Here is a 21,341-nt window from a genome sequence, read left to right as displayed (position 1 = left end):
CTGACAATTGATGTCAGTGTTAGTGACAGACTGACAAAGGGAAAAGGGACAATTTGCAAGAAAAAAATGTTCTTACAGTTCTAAGATTTAGGCTTCAAAATTCACAGAAACCATTGAAAAAAAGGGTTTCACAAACACCACCACGGCACATGCTCTTTCCAGTGTTCCAAAAGCATTCTGAAGACCAACAGATTTCTGTATTTTAAAACCATGGAGAAGATCATGCAGTTTGATGGACTGGGCTTGGGGATGGAAGAGAGAAGGGAGGCTCCAGGCAGAACTAGGGATGGCAGTCAGTGAGCTAATTCACCCAAAATCTCATTGCGTCAGAGAAGGCTGCATGAATTCCAATCAAAGGCAGAAATCTCCTCTGGGATTTTCATTATGTATCTCTAGTGCATATTCTGCACTTGTGGAGCTCCCACTGGCATTACGGCACCCAGAATGAGTGGAGAATAAGCAAGTGAAAATCCATATTTTGAATTAGGAAGACAAATTTGCCCAAAGGATGCATTTTGTTTATATAATAGGATTGTACGTGTCTTTAACCCACTCTATCATACACATGGTCACTAAGTCCTAGAGTAGTGTCATTCCACAAATGTAGGTTACATTTAGATCCTAATTCATCTTCAAGCTGACACTAGGGTCAGTTTATCAGCATCACAACCAATACCAATCTAATTTCACAGTAGCCTTCAGAAAGCCTTTGACAAGGTCCCTCACCAAAGGCTCTTAAGCAAACTAAGCAGGAAAGGTCTTCTTATGGATCAGTAATTGGTTCAGTGATAGAAAACAAAGGTAGGAATAAATGCTCAGTTTTCAGAATGGAGAGAAGTAACTAATGAGGTGCCTCAAGGATCTATTCTGGAACGAGTGCTTTTCAACATATTCATAAATTATCTAGAAAAGGGGGCAAACAGTGATGTGGCAAAATTTGTAGATGGTACCAAATTACTCAAGATAGTTAAGTCCAAAGCTGACTGCAAAGAGGTACAAAGGGATCTCACAGGACTGGGTGACTTGGCAACAAAATGGCAGATGCAAATCAATGTTGATAAGTGCAAAGTAATGTACATTGGAAAACATAATCCCTACTATACTTAGAAAATGATGTGTCTAAATGAGCTGTTCCCACACAAAGAGATCTTGGAGTCATTGTGGATAGTTCTCTGACAACATTCACTCAAAGTGCAGTGGCAGGCAAAAAAGCTAACAGAACAGTAGGAACCATTAGGAAAGGTATACATAGTAAGACAAAATACTTGGTATAAATTCATGGTACACCCTGTGACGTTATTGACATAATCTGTAACTGTATAGATCACCGTTGCAACCACTGTTATTTATTTGCAGGAAATATTGTATAAAGGTCGTCGTGTAAGGGGTCTATGGAGAGGTGATGGTTTGCTGGTTATGATTATGCTGTCTATATGTGTGTATCATTTTTGTAGTTGAAGTTATAAATATTGGCTCTATACTGTCTGTATTTCAAACTTATGCTATGCTTCTGGGTGACACCCCAGACAAGTTGGTGTCAGCTCTGCCTAGCCTGCTTGATGGCCCATTAAGGACCATCAGCTATACAATTGACCCATTGAGAGACGGCAGATACACCTTGTGACTCAGCAAAGTATTCAGGGACTTGCCCATGTGACTCCAAACTCCATTTTGCTGTAATTTTCCACAGTAAGAACAACGATGTTCTTACACCTGAAAAAGACTGTAAAAGGCTAATGCCTCATCTCCATCTTGTCTTCAATCCTGATTCATATTTCTGGAGGGACTTTACTACAAATTGAAGCTCTACACAAAGGACTGATGACCCATCCCAGCTGTGGATGTACTCCAGAGACTTGATTTGAACCTGCAATTTATTCCCTTACTACTACAAGCCTGAACCAAGAACTTTGTCATTACTCTACGTAATTGATTCCATTTAACCAATTCTAGCTCTCATCTATATCTTTTTCCTTTTATGAATAAACCTTTAGATTCTAAATGATTGGCAACAGCGTGATTTGTGGGTAAGATCTGATTTGTATATTGACCTGGGTCTGGGGCTTCGTCCTTTGGGATTGAGAGAACCTTTTTTCTTTTACTGGGGTATTCGTTTTCATAACCATTTGTCCCCATAACGAGTGGCACTGGTGGTGATACTGGGACACTGGAGTGTCTAAGGAAATTGCTTTTGTGACTTGCGGTTAGCCAGTGAGGTAAAACAGAAGTCCTCTCTGTCTGGCTGGTTTGGTTTGCCTTGGTGTGCATAGAAACCTCAGACTTGGGCTGTAACTGCCCTGCTTTAAGCAATTTGTCCTGAATTGATACTTTCAGTTGGTTCCCACCAGAACCAGCATTATTACACATCCACACGTTGAAAACTGAGTGCAGTTCTGGTCATCCCATCTCAAAAAAGATATATTAGAAATGAAAAAGGTACAGAGAAAGGCAACAAAAATTATTACGGATATGGAACATGTGAGGAGAGATTAAAAAGACTGGGACAGTCATCTCTTTTCTAAGCTGACAAAGTGGAGAAGACTATAAAATTATGAATGGTGTGGACAAAGTGAATAGAAAATTGTTATTTACCCCTTCACATAACACAAGAACCAGGGGTCACCCGATGAAATTAATAGGAAGCAGATTTAAAACAAACAAAATGAAGTACTTCTTCACACAATGCACAGTTAACCTATGGAACTTGTTGCCAGGGGATGTTGTGAAGGCCAAAAGTATAATGGGTTTCAAAAAAGAATTAGATCAGTTCATGGAGGACACGTCCATCAATGGCTATTTGCCAAGACAGTCAAGGACACAACCCCATGCTCCAGGTGTCCCTAACCCTCTGATGGCCAGAAGCTGGGACTGGATGACAGGGGATAGATCACTTGATAATTTGCCCTGTTCTGTTCATTCCCTCTGAAGCATCTGGCATCAGCCACTGGTGGAAGACAGGATACTGGGCTAGATGGTCCATTTGTCTGACACAGTATGGCCATTCTTACATTCTTAACTGCAAGAAACCCTAAATTGCAACAGGTCTGGCCTGATTACACCCAGTGATAAATTCTTACTTCAGTCCTAATCTATATACCGCCAGTAGTTTTCCACTAACTAAAAGAAAAGGGCTGTCACTTATTTATTCATGATAGGTTTCATTTTGTTTGGAACTCCGAATCGTACAGGACACCTTCCTTTTGGGACATATTTGGAGATAACTGAAAACCAAATCAAGCCCATTAACCAACTGAATAACTTCCAGGCAAGGGGGAAGCAATTTGCATACATATAAACCAGTTCACCCACCTTGGAATTTCAGCCACTTCTAGGGTGGAATACAGCATCTGTGTAACAGGGAATGGCAGCCTCACCACTGAATAATTTAAGATGGGAAGTGAAGCATACTATGATTACAAATTGTCTGAAGAGATGTAAACTAAGCATTGAGAGACTGCAATGCATTGTGGAACGCTAAGGACTTTGGGATTCTGGAACAGCCTCTCAAAGGAAGTGATGGAAGCCTCATCACTTGAGTAAACTCTGGACTCGATAAAACACTGGAGAATCTCTCCTCTTGTGTTAGATGAGGCTGGAAAGGTCAATTAAGGTATTTCTATAATTCTGTATTACAGCAACTTTCAGTCAGTAAAATTGCTCAGCCCTGTCTGCTTTGGGCCCTCTGTTCACCATGAAGCCACATGATGACCTTTTTTTTTTTTTTTAAACAGAGGGTTGTTACCCTATTTATTGACAGTTACACAACTTTGTCAGCTGATGTTTCTTTGGAAGTAAACTAATTTCTAAATATTCCTCCCTCCTGCTCCAACTCACATGTCTGACTATTAAATTATCAGTCAATTAATTTGAGAGTTTTTAAAAATCTTCATAGCATCACAGAAATTAGAAATGGAGACCTATTGGGTCATTCAGGATGGATGTATTTTGTCCAATACCATTTTCAATGTATCCAGGGATGTGACTTCCACAAACTTCCCAGCAAGGTTTTTCTATCACACATTTCACTATCAAGACGTTTTTCCTGATTTTAGCCTATTCCTTTTCAGATTTTCGTTCCATTAATTGTAGTTCTCTGTCATCCTAAATAACTCATCTCCCTCTTTATTTTACCCCACAACTATTTGCAGATTTATGCTCTCCCCAAAGGTGTTGCTTAGCTGAGCTATACCTAGCTAGTGCTTTCATATTTCTCTATTAATCAGTCCCTCCAGGCCCTGGTTCACATTCGTTTCTTTTTTAACTCACTCTGACTGCACGTTTCCAGTAAACTCGCCTAGATCTGACACAGTGTTACAGGTACTGGATGACTCTGTTCTGAAATGATTTTCAGAAACTGGACCCAATTACAAATCCTACATCTTATTGAATCCCAGCTCTAACCAAATTGAGACAACATCAAGGAGCCAAGTCATTTGAAAATAATGTGCCTCATTTATTCTGCACCACAGGTTGGTACATGGACTGTCTCAAGGCAGCTTTAAAAAACGCTGCACTCTGGAAAGGTCTCTGCAGCTGTATTTCAGTCATATTTCTTGCAAAATAAATAAATATAAAAACCCTAGTCTTAATATAATATTAAGGTTAAAAAATAAATTAAGCATTCTGCAGCCAAACAATACTGCCTCGAATGTGAAAGGCCTTCATCAGCGGTTGTATGGGGCCAGGGCACAAAGGTGACACACATTCAGCGTATCACTTCAGTTAACCGAGTTTCTATAGAGCCCCAAACTCACCTCACTTGGTACAGCCCTCAGGGGAAGGAGAGGTTACTTGTCTTACAATAACTTGAGTTTGAGATGTTTTGTCCCAGTGGGTGCTTCACCACAGGGTGTGTGCATGGTGGGCTCTCAACTGTAGAATGCAGAGCAAGAGCACCAACCATGGGCCTGCACAGAGAAGCACCCTGTGCCTCTAAACAAGTGCATATAAGGAGTTGCAGGCCTGCTGCCCCTTAGTTCTTCCTTGACTGAAAAGCAGAAGGGAAGGAGGTGGAGCACCCACAGGGACAAAATTTTGAAGACCTCAAGTTACTGTAAGTTAAGTAACCTCTCCTTTTTCTTCGAGTACACACCCCTATGGATGCTCCACTGCAGGAGACTCCCAAGCAATAAATCAACGACGAGGAGGGTGCTGTGAAGGCAAGTCCAAGACAGTTCAGAGATAGTATCATCTATGAAAATGGCATAGGACTTGGCAAAGGCATGGAGGGAAGACCTAGCTGCAGTCCTACAGATTTCTGTTATGGGAAGGTCTTTCAGTAGAGCTCTAGATGTGGTATGACCTCTTGTGAGTGTGCGGTCACTCTGTCAGGGAGATGCATCCCAGCAGAGTCATAACAGGTTAAAATGCAGCCCAAAACCTACTTTGACAGTTTTTGAGTGAAAATAGGGTGTCCCTCCATCCTCTCTGCAAATGGTACAAATAAACTAGGAGAGGCCTGAAAGGTTTTAGTCCTGTTATAGTAGAAGGCGAGAGCCCTTCTGACGTCAAGTGTATGTAGGCTGGTCTCTCTGGAGGCTTTGGGTAAAACACTGGTAGGTGGATCTCTTGATTAATATGGTATTCCATAGAGACCTTAGGGAGAAGCAAGGATGGAAAACACAATATAACCTTATCTCTACTGAATACAGTAAATGGTAGGTCAGCCAAAAGAGCACTGAGCTCTCCCATTCATCTAACTGAAGTGATGGCCATAAGAAACAAAGTCTTGAGGGAAAGGTGGAGGAGAGAACAGGTAGCCATTGGGTTTTCTCAGGGCACTGAGAACCAGACTGAGGTCCCACTGAGAGGCTGAGGGCCATATAGCATGAAACCAACTTTGTAAGCCCTTGGAATCTCGTAATATTGGGGTGGGCAAAAACTGAGAAGCCCTTGATGAGTGAGTGGAAGCGTAATAATGGCCAAACATCTGAAGTCTGAAGGTTGCAATCACTTGATCTTCCCTAGATGTTGAATCATATTCAGCCCAAGGAAAAATAAATTGTCAACTTAATATTAAGGGACACAAATTAGGCATTACCCATGTATTATATATCAGGCATAAAAACAGATCACCCTTAACTGTTATATATGCCAATGGGACGGATAAAAAAGAACTAGTATTAATAGTTAGATCTTTGGGGATTGGTGCCAGCTTGCAGTTACCCTGCTCAGTAACAGGGGTACTAGAGTGGTATTTATGGTGAACAGGAATTCAGAGAGAAATGCAGAAAGTAAATATAATCCAGATAATTTACTAACACCCTTGTTGTGACTTTGTTTCAGAAAAAATAACCTGCTTTCCCTTGTTTTCTAATATGTCTTTTCAAACTAAAAATTCTCTATTATGGAATCTACTCTTACTAGCAGCAATGATCCTCTTTATTGGCTAAGATAATTACAAGCCTTTTCAAGCATGCTGTAAAACCACAGACTGTGTGTTGTGTGCGTATTTAATGATTTTTTATGGATAAAAGGCAATTACTAAAGGTCTTAATACATGCAGTAAAATGAAAAAAGGAAATATGATCTCCCCAGGACTGGATGCAAAAAAAAAAAAAACCCAAACCCACACACAGCACAAAACTATTCATGCTGTACATTTCACGAGAATCTGTAACTACCCTAACATTCTGCTTGTTTTCCAACTAAAACCTTGAATCATTTTCCTTCCAGATGTGAACGTCCATGAAAATGATCAAAAATAGTTGCATTTTTTCCATGAAATTTAAACAAATATTTTTCCCCTTTCATGCTAGGTCATTTTAACTCCTTGATATTTTGCTTAGTTGCAAAATTCAGCTAAATAGTTACAGTGGTCACTGCTGGAAATTCAACAGTTACCATACTAGCCACTAAGATATGGTGACAGGTTTCAGAGTAGCAGTCTGTATTCGCAAAAAGAAAAGGCAAACTTGTGGCACCTTAGAGAGACTAACAAATTTATTTGAGCGTAAGCTTTCGTGAGCTACAGCTCACTTCATCAGATGCATTCAGTTGAAATTTCCACTGAATGCATCCGATGAAGTGAGCTGTAGCTCACGAAAGCTTATGCTCAAATAAATTTGTTACTCTCTAAGGTGCCACAAGTCCTCCTTGTCTTTTTAAGATATGGTGGTATTTCTCTATGCTTAGACTAGGAAATAGCTGTGGGATCTTGGATGCTGTAGCCTGGTAGCAGCTGGTAAATGTTGCTTTTATAATGGTGACCACTGTGCCACCTTTGCATGAAAATTGGGGCTTCTTTGTTAGACAATAAGTCAGTTTTCCAGTTGCGAGGGTGGAAGTTGTGACATTTGGCAGAGTTTTCAAAAAGATTAATGCCAAAAAAGTGTGTCAAATATTTTCCATTTCAATGAGAACTTTTTGGGTTCATTTAGTTTAAATCCAGGTTTTCTGCTGAGATAACAAGCTGGTGCACTACCTATTGCCCCATCTAACTCATGCAAATACTTGTGTTAAAATTCATTTGAAAGAAGGACTTTGAGACCTCTAACAGATTTTTGCTATGAAACAAAGAAAATCACTGTAGCGGATTCTCCAAGAGTATGAGGGAAGCTAGCTATACAAGTCTCTCAGCTCTATCGTGGCATAGAATTCCTTAACTCTTCTTGCACAATCCCCAAATTGCCTACTCAACCAACATATTGTCAAATGTAAAGTTTCTCAGGTGTTAGAATTAATCTGTTAACTTTCCTGCTTTTGGCTCAGTAAATATTTAAATGGTATAAGCTAACTTTTAAATGGAATGCTGCTACCTCTGTTTTATATTGTAACCAAACTATATTTCCTACTACAAACCCAGCATTAAAATCTAGAGTGTCTATGCTCCACAGTATCTTCGTCCGGATGAAAAACTCTAAATCCATAAGAATCAGGAAAAATAGATTTCAACCCACAACTTTCAGGCTAAGGGACTCATCCAAAATTGATAAAGGACAACAGGAATCTTTTCACTCACTTTAATGGACTTTGCTATATGGTCTTATAGCTTGTTCCAATTTATTATAAGGGTAATACACTTGCTTTTAAAAAAAACAAAAAAACACTTTATATTCACTGCCGGCCCTTTAAAATTCCTCCTGCCTGGAAGAAAGGCAGTATTTTTACAGGAATTCTGTCTCATCCAGTGGAATTTACTTGCAAGAATACAGGGAGATGTTTTAAAGTACTGAGACTGTTTCAAACAGGAGTGTCAATAATGACTGAGGATGGATCTTCTACCACTATAGATTTATTTTTAACAAGGTTTTGAGTAAAAATGTTATAAGCAGGATGCAGAATTGTTACCATCTATGTTATTAAGCACAGGATTTAATTACTAATACATTCTCCCATCCTGATAAGAATATTTGTGATAAAGACAAATATAATGGAAAATATATTTAGAGAGCTATAGCAAGATTTCTCTTCGATCCTCTTCAGCTCTCTGCCCTCTCTTCCCTTGATATGGTAGTTGATTCTCTATGCTCTGAACTCTCCTCCCCCTTGACTCCTTTACCCTTCTCTCGCATTGCAATGTCTTCACCCTGCCAACCCAACTCACTCCCAACATCTGCTTCCTCTGCTCCTGCTCTCACACTGTGCAGCATCGCCGGGGGAAATCTCATGACCAGGCTGACTTCCTCCATTACAAATTTGTTCTCTTTCAGTTCTACCGTCTTCCTAACGAGCAATTCTACTACTTCACCTAACTGAATCTCATATTCATAATACCAACTGCCTTCAGGCCAGATTTTACTCCTTCCTCAACCTTCCTCTCTCTCTCATACACACACACACACACACACACACCCACCCACCCCTCCACTTCTCTCTGCAAAAGTTGGACTGATTTCTTCAAAGGAAAAAAATTACAAAACTTATGTGACCACTGCCACCCCGCCCATCTTCTCTTCTCCTCCTCCAACTTCTTCCTTCTTCTTCCCTGCCATAGATGCAGAAGTTTTTCCATCTGCTCTCCCCTTCTAATCCCGCCACTTTACCCAATAACCGCATCCCATCTCCCTCACGTCCCCTCTCATCTCCTCCCTTACCTTTCTCCTCAGCCTCTCATCTTAACCACCCCACACTGACCCCACTTGCCTCTTCCATTAAGGCCTCATCTGCCTTCTCCCTCTCATTTTTAAGTTCATTGAACACACTTTCTACAATTGTTGTCTGGTGTTCCACTTCTCCAATTCCATCCTACCTAGGCCCAGCTCCAATACAGCTTCCGCTTCTCACACTCCACTGAAACCATTCTTGCCAAAATCTCTAATTACCTCTTCCTGGAGGAATCTTGTAACTAGTACACTCTATCCTTCCTCCCTGTCCTCCATCACAAACACAAACTACTTGTTTGCACTTTCACCTATCCCATCCAACCCAATCTCTCTCTTACGCAACCAAGATGTTGGCTCCTGCATCTGCCCTGCCATTAACACCAGACATCATCACCACCCCCTTGTTACAAACATCTTCATGTTTTCTTCAACATTTCCCCTTACACATGGGAGGAGCTTCTCATAAATATCTGCAAAACCTCCTCATTGTCCTGTGTCAAGTCCCTTCGTAAATCTCTCCTCTGTTGTGATGCCTACAAAACACTTGACAATGGCTAGGCTGCTGGTGAGCTGAGACCATTGCCTTGCATGCTGACCAGCATTGTTACATGATTTCCTTGTGCTCCTTTGTCCGTTTATCTGTATCCAATTGTTGTCTCCTGTCTTACAGTTAGATTGTAAGCTCTTTGGACAAGGACTGTCTTTTGTATATGTTTGCACAGTGACTAGCACCATGGGGCCCCAATCCCTCACTGGAGCTCCTAGCTGCTACCTCGATATAAATAATAAATAAGGCTAATGCTAGTAATAATCTGTTATTGATGGCAGGCCCCTTTCTTAATCTCAGATGGGAACTACTCCTTGGTGAATGTCTTTTCGTATTGCTACTATCCTCTCATACCTTCTTCCATCACTTAGTCTCAGTCCAGACAAACCTTCAAATGAAGCCCGCCTGCACTTGTTCATCAACACTGCAATTCTAAATGAGCACAAGACCAGCTGTCAAAGTGAATGAGCCTGAACACAGACTTGTTCTTGGCAGCACCATAACAGTTCAGCTGCTAGGCTGCAGTTTGCTGAAGACATCTGCCCTAACTAACATAAAGATGCTTCTTCCACATTTCTGGTACTTCTGCCAGTCCCAGGCCAGGCGACTCCTTTCCCTCCCTGGCTGCAAAGTGTCCTCCGAGCTGGCAGGTGTTAGTGCTGGTCCCAGGAGGAAAGCACTTGGCATTGGGTCAGCACAGAGGGAGCTGAGGACTCTGCAGCCAGGACCACTCAGTGGAGTGCAGGGGCTGGAGCCTCTCGGAGCCCAGGCCAGACCTGGAGCCAGGCAACATCAGGACCCAGGTAGCAGTGCCACCTGGACAGCAGAGCCCTCTGTGGGGAGTAGGAGCTGGGCACAGGTAGAGGAGAGCTGAAGCCCTCTTCCATCAACACAGCTGCATCTGCTCTAGGAGTTATGTTGGTCAGGGATCTAAAAAAAACCCACACCTCTGACCAATATAACTCCGCCAACATAACCCCCTAAGTAGATGCAGCTGTATTGACGGAAGGGGGCTTTGAACTTTGTAGCTAACTTGATTTAAGGAGATGGCGTTCCTGCAACAGTGTGTGTGTGTGGGGGGGGATGTTTCCCCACACCCCAATCATCATAGCTATGTTGACCTAACTTAAGTGTAGACCAAGTCTGTATTTGTACAGCACCTAGCAGAGTAGAGACCCATTCTTGGCTGGCCCTTAGGCACCACAAAAGTAAACACTATTATTCATAATAATAACCATAGGCTAAGATGGTAAATGCTTGTTGATTAAAGATGCAATTGGAACCAAAATACTAACTTTGGGAAGCATCTATCCCTTGCAGCAGAGGTCAACTGCTCTTTTTCAAAAAAAAAATTCTCCCAACTCTTGGAAGAATTTGGAGAAGGGGATATTGTGACAGTGGGTGGGGTCATAGCTGTGCCCGGATCCTAAAGGTAGACAGATCAGACACCAAAACAGCGAGAGAAACAGTCAGGCAAGGAGCTAAACCTACTAGTAGGTACACATGATTGGTGTGACTCCTGAAGATGCCTCACTGCAAATGAAAGAGACTATTCCTTTTATTCAATTCCACAGCAAATACATACATGAATTGATATGCTATTAATTTCCAAATCCATGTTTAATAACACTATTGTGGCTAAACTAGGGTGTATGTGCTGGTCCAATCATGCGCCAACTGGCTTCTCATTAGAAACTGAGGGTACACCTAAAACATATGGAGATTAAACATTTCTTTCTTATGTGCTCAGAAGAGAATCCATAACATTAGAGAAGAAATTACACTTCAGAAAAAAAGAACGTGAGCCAGGTTAAAAAGAACACTCTCTGGAACTCAGGAATAACTTATTAAGCGATTAATCCTAAAATATCAAGGTTGGAAAAGAAGAGACACCAGAACCTCTTGAAAGTAGAAAGACTTAATAATACATCAGACAAATCAATCCCAGAGCTTGTACCAGAGCCTAATTGAAGCTAGAGGTAAATTAAACCTGCTATAAACTGAAAAGGCTATCAGATTTACAAAACAACAATGGTATTATGAAAAAAGCGACAAAAGTGATAGGCTACTTGCTAATGGACTAAAAAAAATATACAAGCTAATAAAAACCAGACCTCCAGTCTGGAAGAAACCAAATCATTAACCATCATCATTTTCAAGTCCAAAGGATATACGTGAGACATTTACAAATTTCTACAGGAGGCTTTATGCCCGCACATCCCAAACAAATAAAAGATTATAGAATTAATGCAAAGCTCCCTAAAATAGATCAGATAGACCAGGAGCATTTATACCTGACGATGTTAGAGAGATCATTAAATCACTTAACACAGTAAATCTACAAGCCTGGATGGTTTCCCCCAGAGTTCAGAGCACAACTGTCAGAGATCTTTAATGAGAAGTGAAAAGAGTAAGCGATCCTCAGTACCTGGAGTGAGGCCCAAATAGTAGCACTATTGCAACTTGGAAGAGACCTATCCAACTGTGATCTCTTGGTTAAATCAACACACTAAGCATCACGCTTCAGTCTTCTCAAATAGACTGAAAAATACTGCCTAGATAGATTTTCAGAGATAAAATAGGTCGTGTGTTAAATAGGCAGTTACCAGACTACGTTCATAGAGTTCTGGACCTGATTGTTTTCTTTTTCTTTTTTTTCTTTTTTTTGGGGGAGGGGGGGGGGGAGAAATGATTCAACCAGTTTCATCAACCTAACTAATCTATTTCTATTAGATATGGAAAAGGCTTGTGATCGAGTAAACTTGCAGTTTCTAAAGTGTACCCTAAAAGCATTACGTTTAAATCCCAACTTGTAATGAAATGTGAAGATTGTGTCACTTATGGAGGACTTGTCCAAAAATTAGTACATTTTGGAAAGAGGTCGGGGAGTTCAGATAATCCATCAGTGTTTGTTCAATTTTCCAAAAAAAAATCAATGCTGAATAAGAGAGATACAAAGGGCTGATGACCTGTTTCTTAGTTGCAGCACAAATCACAATCGCCAGTTGGTAGAGGAGACACGACTCTCCTAAACCAATTAACTCATTCCAAAATGCTACGATTCGAATAGCTGACCCAGCATGGCAGAGATCCACAGACCAAAGGGAAAAAGAGGTTTACCTAGAAACCTGGTTTTTAAATGCAGAGGGAGGGGGAAACTGCTAAACTGCCACCTTCCTCAGATTAATTCGTGGAACCGTGAAGCTCCACTACAAAAATATTTCTGTAACAATTTCTTGACTCTGCTAATTTTTAAAAACAAACTGACATATATAACTATATTCTTTTCCTCAAATTACAGCAAGAAAATATTATAAAGTAAAACCTGGAAAAATGTTTGTTTTCTGATACAGCAATATTGGTTGTCTTTGAATTTGATGGTTAGTTATGACCTATAAAGCCCTACTTGAGGAACTGCCTCGTTCCCCATGCCATACCGACATAGCTGCCATCAGCAGGGGTGTCTGAGCTGGATCCCCCTCACTATAAAAAGAGGGCTGCTTTCAGGACAATCTCTGCAAGGGCTTCAGGAACTCCCTACTCCAACAAAGAGAGCCCGAATCTGGTGACTTTCTGAGCAAGCTGCAAAAGACTCCTGTTCAATCAGGTTTTTTGAAAGGGCTGAGGATGTGCTTCCCACAGCAATGAAGGAGTGGACAGGAGTTTCAATGGGCACATATAGATTGCAACAAACATTCCACAGCACCTAGTCTCAGAGCCTGGATCAGTTGACTCAGGCTTGCAGGGCTTGGGCTGAGGGGCTGAAAATGGCTGTGTAGACATACCCTGTATGTGTCTGGCTGGCTGAGTTGCTATTGAGTGGATTAGTTTAATGCTGCTGGGAATTCACTGTATTTATTACATTGTTAAAGTTGTGTCCGGGCACCTAGGGCCTTGGACAGGCATATTTTTTATTGTTTTAAATGTAAATGCATAAATAAAATATTCATGTGGCAGAGGGGAGTTAAAGAAATGCAGTATTGCATGAATAATAAATGTGCCATGAAAGGGTTAAACAAAGGCCACTGGGAGAAGTTCGGTGTGTCCTGACCGTGTTGGAGTTAACCAAATTAATAGCTCAACACTGGCACACCTTTTGCGGCAAAAAGGAGAAGACTCTTTCAAACTGTAATCTAATGAAATGGCTCTTTTCACCACTGTTTTTTTTTTTACCACAATTAGTGGTAACTTGGGCCTTGTCTAATGGAAAAATGCATCAGTTTAACTAAATCAATTTCAAATTCTATCTAGTTAAGAGTGCAATCCCCAAATATATACATACATGAAGCAGTTCAGTCCTTGCTGATATTGATTTAGCTTGCACTGGTAAATTAATTTACGGATTTAAATTGATTTGATATAATCAAAGGTAAAACCAATTGGAGTCTACAACAGAGGCTTGCCCCAGCTTAACTAGATTTTAATACTGATTTATTTAAACCAGTGTACATTTTAAGGCCTTACTGTGTAACTAGTCCCACTGGTTTCAGCGGCAACTTCTTGCAGAGAGAAGAACCACATCGTGTCAGTGATGCGGGCAAAATCTGATCTTCTATTAGAAAGACAATCCTAGACAGATTGGCAAGGAGAGGGAAGCAAAATTGTTTAGAACCAAAGATAGTCCTGGCCAAAAGCATGCTCAGCATGGAGAACTGAAGGAGAGCTGATGGTAGAATAGGTTTAGCTTTGACCTGGGACCAGGGTTTTTCTATGCAACAGAAATGTGAAAGCTTGGGAAACAGGCTGACAGCCTAGTTCAGGTAGAATCAGAACTCAGTGCATATTGTGAGTAAGTCATTCTAAGAATGAGTGTCCTGTGGGTACGACTGTACTTCCTTCTCTCCTAACAAGTAATCAGCCCACTTCAGAAATGCCAAACTCTCCTCCAAGTTCCTGGAAACGTGGACACTTGTATTTTATTTAAAATAGTTTGTGTACCACATGACAAATGGAGTTGTGCTTTATTTCTCTGAGCAGCCGCTCTGATTCTTTTATAGCAAGTTTTTATTTAATTGCAGATGGCAGTGAATGGGTATAAACCTGTACATTTTCAGTAACCAGTGCAGATGACTGCTAGCTTGGTGTTATGGTTCCTCCCCTCCTCTTTTTAATGTGCTCAAAAATTGATAGCTAATATGTAAGTACTTGGAGTGCCTCTTTAAATTAATTGCTCCAGTCCCTATGGGAACTGCATATTTTGGACCCAGACCTCCATTCGTGTTTTAGATTTCCAAATACTGCAGCATCAGGCTCTTTACAATCTGTAATTAAAGAAAGATCCCTGGAGAAAAACGTCTGATGTTGTATGCTTGTGATACTACACACAACTTTCCTTCCTGAATCAAGCCCTGAATTGAATCTCTCTCTCTCACATGCGCGCGCGCGCACACACACACACACACACACACACACACACACACACACCATCTAGTACAATGATTTGGGACAACATCTGAACTGAAGGACATTAAATGATTGGTACAAGAAATTTTAGACAATCTGGGATTAATTTCTTTTAGCAAAAACCATGGTCTATAACAGGGTGGATTGATTTAAATTACAGCAATTTAAATCACCGATTTTAACCATGATTTAAATCAGTAAGCAGGAAACCTTGATTTTAAAGTATCCATTTTAATGTTGTTTTGCATTTGTACACTATTTTCCAAAAGAAAGGTTGATTCTCACTGGTTGGTAACTATTAACACGTTGACTTGCAACTAAATATAGCCATTACACTAAACATGGAACTTCTTTTCGCTGATGAGGAGGATACATTTATCTATACACATTTATTTAAGCTATTCTATAGCTTAACATACATTTATTCAGATTCTTAATATTTAAATTTTTAATGCCACAAAGTGTTGAATTATACATTTTTTAGTTACTAGATTATTAATTTTTTGCTTGGGGTTTGTATCAAGCTCCCTTTAAATGAAAATTGGACTTCAATTAAAAATGCACCGAACCCACTTTTTAAAATTGTTATTAGTTAAATGAAGCTACCTTAAATGTTCTGTATCCTAAGGAAAAAAATTTATTAAACCATGTTTTGCATTTAAAATTGATTATTAAAAAAAGGAAGTAGTATATCCTGGCCATGACTAGGTTCTTAGGTGCTACAATAATACAAAATAAATAATAAAAAGAACTATCATCATCTGTAGTTAATGAACTGATTGTTTCTAGTCACCATGTCCTTCAAGATTTTAGAACTAGTAGACCCCATCCTCTCAAACCTCATTTTTATTCATAGAATGGGAGAGGAAAACAAGCTTTCCTTTTTCCCCAATTTCCAATTAGTTTCTTATCTTTGAATGAACTAGTCATTGAACTGAACTTGTTGAATAAACTGAAAAGAAGAAAATACCTGCTATTGCTGTCAGAAGCTGGTTTAGCACTTCAACAAATTGTGGATTCAGGTGCTTAGCCTGTGGCTTGGATTAGTACAGTGGTTTGACTTCCTTTAAAACTTCATCAGCAAACATGCCCCGCTTAATTTTTTTTAATTTAATTTAAATGATTTTAGGCCTTAAACACAAATTGTTTATTTGAATTTTAATTTTAAACAGGCTTATTTTTTTAAATGAAAAATGCGTTTAAATTTAAAAAATACAAAATTTTTTTTTACATCTTATTGTTTTTTCAATCATCAATTTTTGTCCACCCTGGTCTATATCTTGGTATTACAAAGTTCATTTACAGTAATGTGAGGTTACCACAAGATGGATGTGGAACAGAGATAGGTTTACCACTAAAATGACATCTTTCCTAAAGGAGGAACAGTTGGGAGCTAGTCCATAGGGCACACACAGGAATTAGCAGTACTGTTTCTATGGAGTAATTCTTCAAAGTAGTGGGTAAGGAGTTTGTAAATTGTAATTCCAATGACTAAATTTGAAAAAACTGACTAAAAATTTGCAGATGAATACCCACAATAAGAATTAAGTTGTCCCATGATTAAAGTAGGTACAGCAGCTTTTGATGATCAAAATACTTACTGTTGTTTATCCCCAACAGAAAACAAATGGTGATATTTAAATGTGGTAATAGCAATACTCAGCACTGATTGTTCAGAGTACTGTGCAAATATTAACTCATCCCAACAACACCCCTGTGAAGAGAGTAAGTATGAAAAGCCTTGTTTTACATATAGGGAAACTGAGACTTAAAGAAGAAGTGCCTTGTGTGAGGTCCCTCAGTGAGTCAATGGCAGAGCTGGATCTTGCATTCGAATCCCAAATCATGTCATTTGGGGAGACCGATACGCCTATCCCTGCCTTACTGCTGCCAACCCCACTGCTACTGGAAATCTCCCATTTCAGACATTCTAGCCGGAACCTATATATAATTTTAATATCTCCTAAAAACTCTCTGACATCACATCACAGCTAACTTCAAAAGGAGTCCCCTATCTACAAAGCTATTGCATGCACCATGAGACCTAACCAAAATTCACAGCAGGGAAAACCCCTATGATTAAGTAGACGTGGGAAGGAAACCTATTAAGGTTGATTATTGCTCTAGTACTACCTCTGAAGACCTCTCTTCTTCTCTCTCTGAAATCACTCTTTAAGCTTGCTAACTTAAAATAAAATATAAAAGAGCACAGAGCATAGCGAAATCCAGAGTAAAAAGAATGAGAAATGTCACAATAACTATCACATACAGAGCTCCACAAACATTAACTAATCTTCCTAACCTCCTTAGGAGGGAGATAAGTATTGTTATCCCATTTTACAGATGGGGAAACAGAAAGAATGTTTACACTGAAGTCCGAGTGTGCTGACAGTTCATGTAGCCATACCCAAGCTAGCTTTAATGTACTTCGCTCAGGTACTGGAACAGTGAAACTGCAGCAGCCCGGGCTTTCATGTGGGCTATACAATTCTGCCCGGAACCCTGGGTAATTACGCAGGCAGCTAGCCTATGCAGCTGTGGCTTCACTACTTCAGTACCCAAGCTAGCTAAATTAAAGCTAGCTCAGGTATGTCTACATGTGCTGCAATTATGCTCTGTGATTGCAGTTCAGGCATACCCTGACCCAGGATCACAAGATCACAGGAGACAGTGTCCAAACTGAGATTGGAACTCAGGAGTTCCTGGCTTGACTCTGCTCAGATCACTAGACTGACTTTTCATACACATTATTTACCGTAAAATGTTTCTTACAGAATAGCAAAGACCTAGAGTCAATCACGTAAGGTTTGTTGCATGTGTTTTTTTTAAAAGAGCCTTTATATTTTTGCGGTACGGTGGTCCACTTATCGTGGGAACAAGAAGTTACCAGGATAGCCAGTCAATGTTTCATGATAATTGGCAGTAATTTAGTAACAGGTCTCTTCTCTTTCCTCTCCTCACTGAAATATATTGTGGAGTTTATTTTACTTTTTGATAGTTTTGGAAGGAGCAATAATAATACCTAAGGGTTGTATAGTGCTATTCATCAGCAGATTTCAAAGTGCTTTACAAATTAGATCAGTATCTCCATTTTACAGATGGGGAAACCAAGGCAGAGAGTGGTGAGGTGACTTGACTAAGGTCACGCTGCCTCCCCAGGAGTAGAAATAAGTTATACGTTAGTTACCAGGACTAGAAGAACTTTAACTTCCCCCTACACCAGGTGTCCAACTCTCATGATTTCATCATGAGTCTCACATATTTAGTTTGTTTCTTAAAGCCCCAGTTCCTGTTGGCAAGTGATTAAAGGAGAATCACAGCTTTTGGGGTTTTTTAAAGTCGTTTTCTCGCCCTCTTGGTTGCAGAGAAAAGCTTGACAATATGACCTGACTGCACCCTAAGTATTCAAAAGGCAAATTAAAAAATACCTCCCGGGGTTTTTAAGTGTAATGATCTTTACGACAGTCTCTTGCTTTTGGGGGGACCTGACTCATGATTTTTGAATGCTTGGGGTAGAAATTCCAAGAGGCACAACTGAAGGAAAATGTAAGATCGATGTAAAAATGGGGGAGTTGGGGAAAGTCTATAAAAAGAGTACATTTGGAACACACTGTATACTTATGTTTGGTGCATTTCTCACTTGCAAAAGGGGAAACGGCACAGACCTATGTTGAGCAATTCCTCATTAACTTCCAGCCTGGTTGGTCATTTGTATAAATGTAACAAGCAAACCAAAATAGCCACAGGAACAAAGGACACTATATTAGCATGACTAGAACCTGCTTATTCCTTGAGGTGTTTTTATGCTAACAGAAATAAGTAATCTCCTCCCGACAGCTTTTTTTTTTTTTTTTTTTGCATTCAATGAGATCAACAAAAATGGATCATGTACAGTGCCTCAAATACAAACAGCACAATGAGGTTTCTTATATTAGAGAGGAGTAATCTATTTTATAATTGTACTGGGCATCTTCTTGTAGATAGATGTAGGAAGACAGTTTCAATGTACAAAAACAACTGTGCACCATTTTTCAGCAAAGAGATACGGTTGAAAAAGCAGCAATTCATTCCTCAACCTTCCAGCATTAGCAACTGGGAGAGAATAAATTACACAGGCATTGGCTCATATACCTTGTGTTTCTGAAATTTTTCATAACAATCTGGAAGCTGTGCAATTGAGACATGGAAATATTGCATTTCTTCCCCAAAATATAATGCAGAGAGCAAAGAAGCCAGGCAGAAATTAGTACAGCACACATACTGAATGCAATGCTAATAAATAGCAATAGAGACTTTTCAGTTTTCATTTCTGTGACAGTGAACTGGATAACTGACTCTAAAGCTGTAAATGTGGTTAAAGCAAACACACTGCCACAAAGAAAACACATCTAAAGACTAATTCTCTTGAAATTTCTGTTACATACACGATGGGATTAAGGTATAACAACAGCTGCAAAACTTGGCATACATGGAATAGAATCAAGTATATAATGGTGCTGTGACGCTTTTACTTAGGACATGGCATAAGAGACAAGAAAGTGTCTGCTTTCTATGGGGGGGCAGGAGTATATGCATACGAACACAACATGTTGTATAACTCATCCTTTCGTATGTGTGTTTGCATAAATATACCTATATATAGACATACATATACACACATTTCCACTCTCCTCCACATGATCTGGAATACATTTTGTGACACACACAAAATGATATTCATATATCTTCTATTGATGTATATAGGATTTTCAGTCACGAAGTTAATGAGTACACGCCGTGTATGTGTGTATAAACCATGTGACCTTACACACACAGGCAATGTGGGTGCCATTCAATGCATTGTTTTTTCAGTTCATAAACCTTTCAAGGATTATTTCTGATTGTTTTTGTCACACTGACTCACTGTAGTAACAGCCCTATTAGAACATAAATCCAGTCCCAAGTGTACAATTTACAGATTTAAAGATTGTTTTTAGAAGTGTGGGGGTATTTTATTAAAAGACCTATCCAGTCATAATCATGAATCGTGCTCAATTCTACTTGTGCAAGTTACCTTGTAGCCACATAAAAAGAAAATTAATGGGACAAAATTTTACCATTACACATTCTGTGGTGGAGGAATAAAAAATGTAAATAGTTGCATCTTGACACAAATACAGTCTAAGCATTTATAACTGCCTCATTGGGACACCTAAACCAGCATTTTCCAGCTCTTTGTTGCACATTTGTTATATAGAATTTTTCAAATTTCTTGTCTGAAAGTATCACTATTCCACCACAACCACAAACACTTGAAGTCCTGAAAACCTGCACATCTCAGGCTCTAGCATTTTAAATTATTTAATTCCCAGGTATCAACTCTGAATGGAAATCGACAAGCAAATGCCTCTTTTCATAGGTCTGTATGAACAATTGTCTCATTCGTCATTGTATTTCAAACTAATGATCAAAGTGTTTGCTGAAAAAGTCCAGGAAATATCTGTATGCAAATAGCTAATGACTCTCCCCACATCAAATAATAAAATAATCTTGTGCTACCCGGGTGAAAATAAACCCACTTTCTGCGAGAATAGATAGATGAAACAAACATTCTAATTTTCAAAGCAACATCCAGTCTAACAGAAAAAGCCATGCCTATATAATTAGAAGACCTATATTCTGAAAGTATCATTCAGATTTTAAAGGCAAAAATAGGGGATCTCAGATTCAGTTTCTACTTGCTTTGCCTTGCTTATCAATAGCAAAAAGAAGCAAGGTAAAAAAATTAAGACATACAATACCTGTCATAACTCCATCTACTGTATGACATTGTCCTGTTGCTACTGACACCATCCATTCTCTGGGTGTCAGCTGCTGCACTTCTGTTATCTCTTGCTTCTCCTGCACACAGCCACTGATTGTCTGTGAGAATTAATGAGAGGGATGGACAAGAAGGTTGTTTTAAAAAGAAGACACCTGCCTCTGAAAACCAACCGACGGCAAGGATGCTGAATGATACCTACAGCCATGCAAGGTGGGACCAGAATCAAATGCACAGCCACTGATTCAGTTGGGACTCGCAATCTAAGGAATGTACCATTGTCTTTTCAGGAGGTGAGGATTGCTCTCAGGCTTTAGTTTATGTTCTGTGCAAACACCAGGAGGATGCTTTCAGCAGGTTGTTCGGCACAGCTGTGTTCAGCTGAAAGCAATGTAATAGTGCTCAGGTGCTTTAAAGATATTCTGTAAACGGGGATGAATAGAAGTGGTTCATGTACCTCCTGCTACAGCACAATTTCTTTTTTATTTATTCTTGTTTCCACAGATACAGCTCCATCTTTCTGACATCACCCTTCCCCTGTCCAATA

At 39.6% G+C, this 21,341-nt stretch overlaps 1 protein-coding gene across 9 annotated transcripts in view; it reads right to left on the bottom strand.

The window, feature by feature from the left end:
- TUB (TUB bipartite transcription factor) overlaps positions 1-21,021 on the bottom strand; it is a 253,141-nt gene extending 232,120 nt beyond the window's left edge. For 4 of the 9 annotated variants that reach the window (XM_074954963.1, XM_074954971.1, XM_074954968.1 and 1 more), the window contains exon 1: positions 20,775-21,021. In XM_074954963.1, coding sequence (XP_074811064.1) covers positions 20,775-20,830 — 56 coding nt within the window. In that variant the 5' untranslated portion in view covers positions 20,831-21,021. The remainder of the gene's footprint in view (positions 1-20,774) is intronic. The other 5 variants (XM_074954964.1, XM_074954967.1, XM_074954972.1 and 2 more) reach the window with 2 other exon arrangements.
- Between the last annotated feature and the right edge of the window lie 320 nt (positions 21,022-21,341).

This window comes from Natator depressus, chromosome 6, assembly GCF_965152275.1.
Source record: "Natator depressus isolate rNatDep1 chromosome 6, rNatDep2.hap1, whole genome shotgun sequence".
NCBI lineage: Eukaryota > Metazoa > Chordata > Testudines > Cheloniidae > Natator > Natator depressus.
The sequence above is the reverse complement of the archived record's forward strand: the minus strand, read 5'-3'. Positions and strand labels throughout refer to the sequence as shown.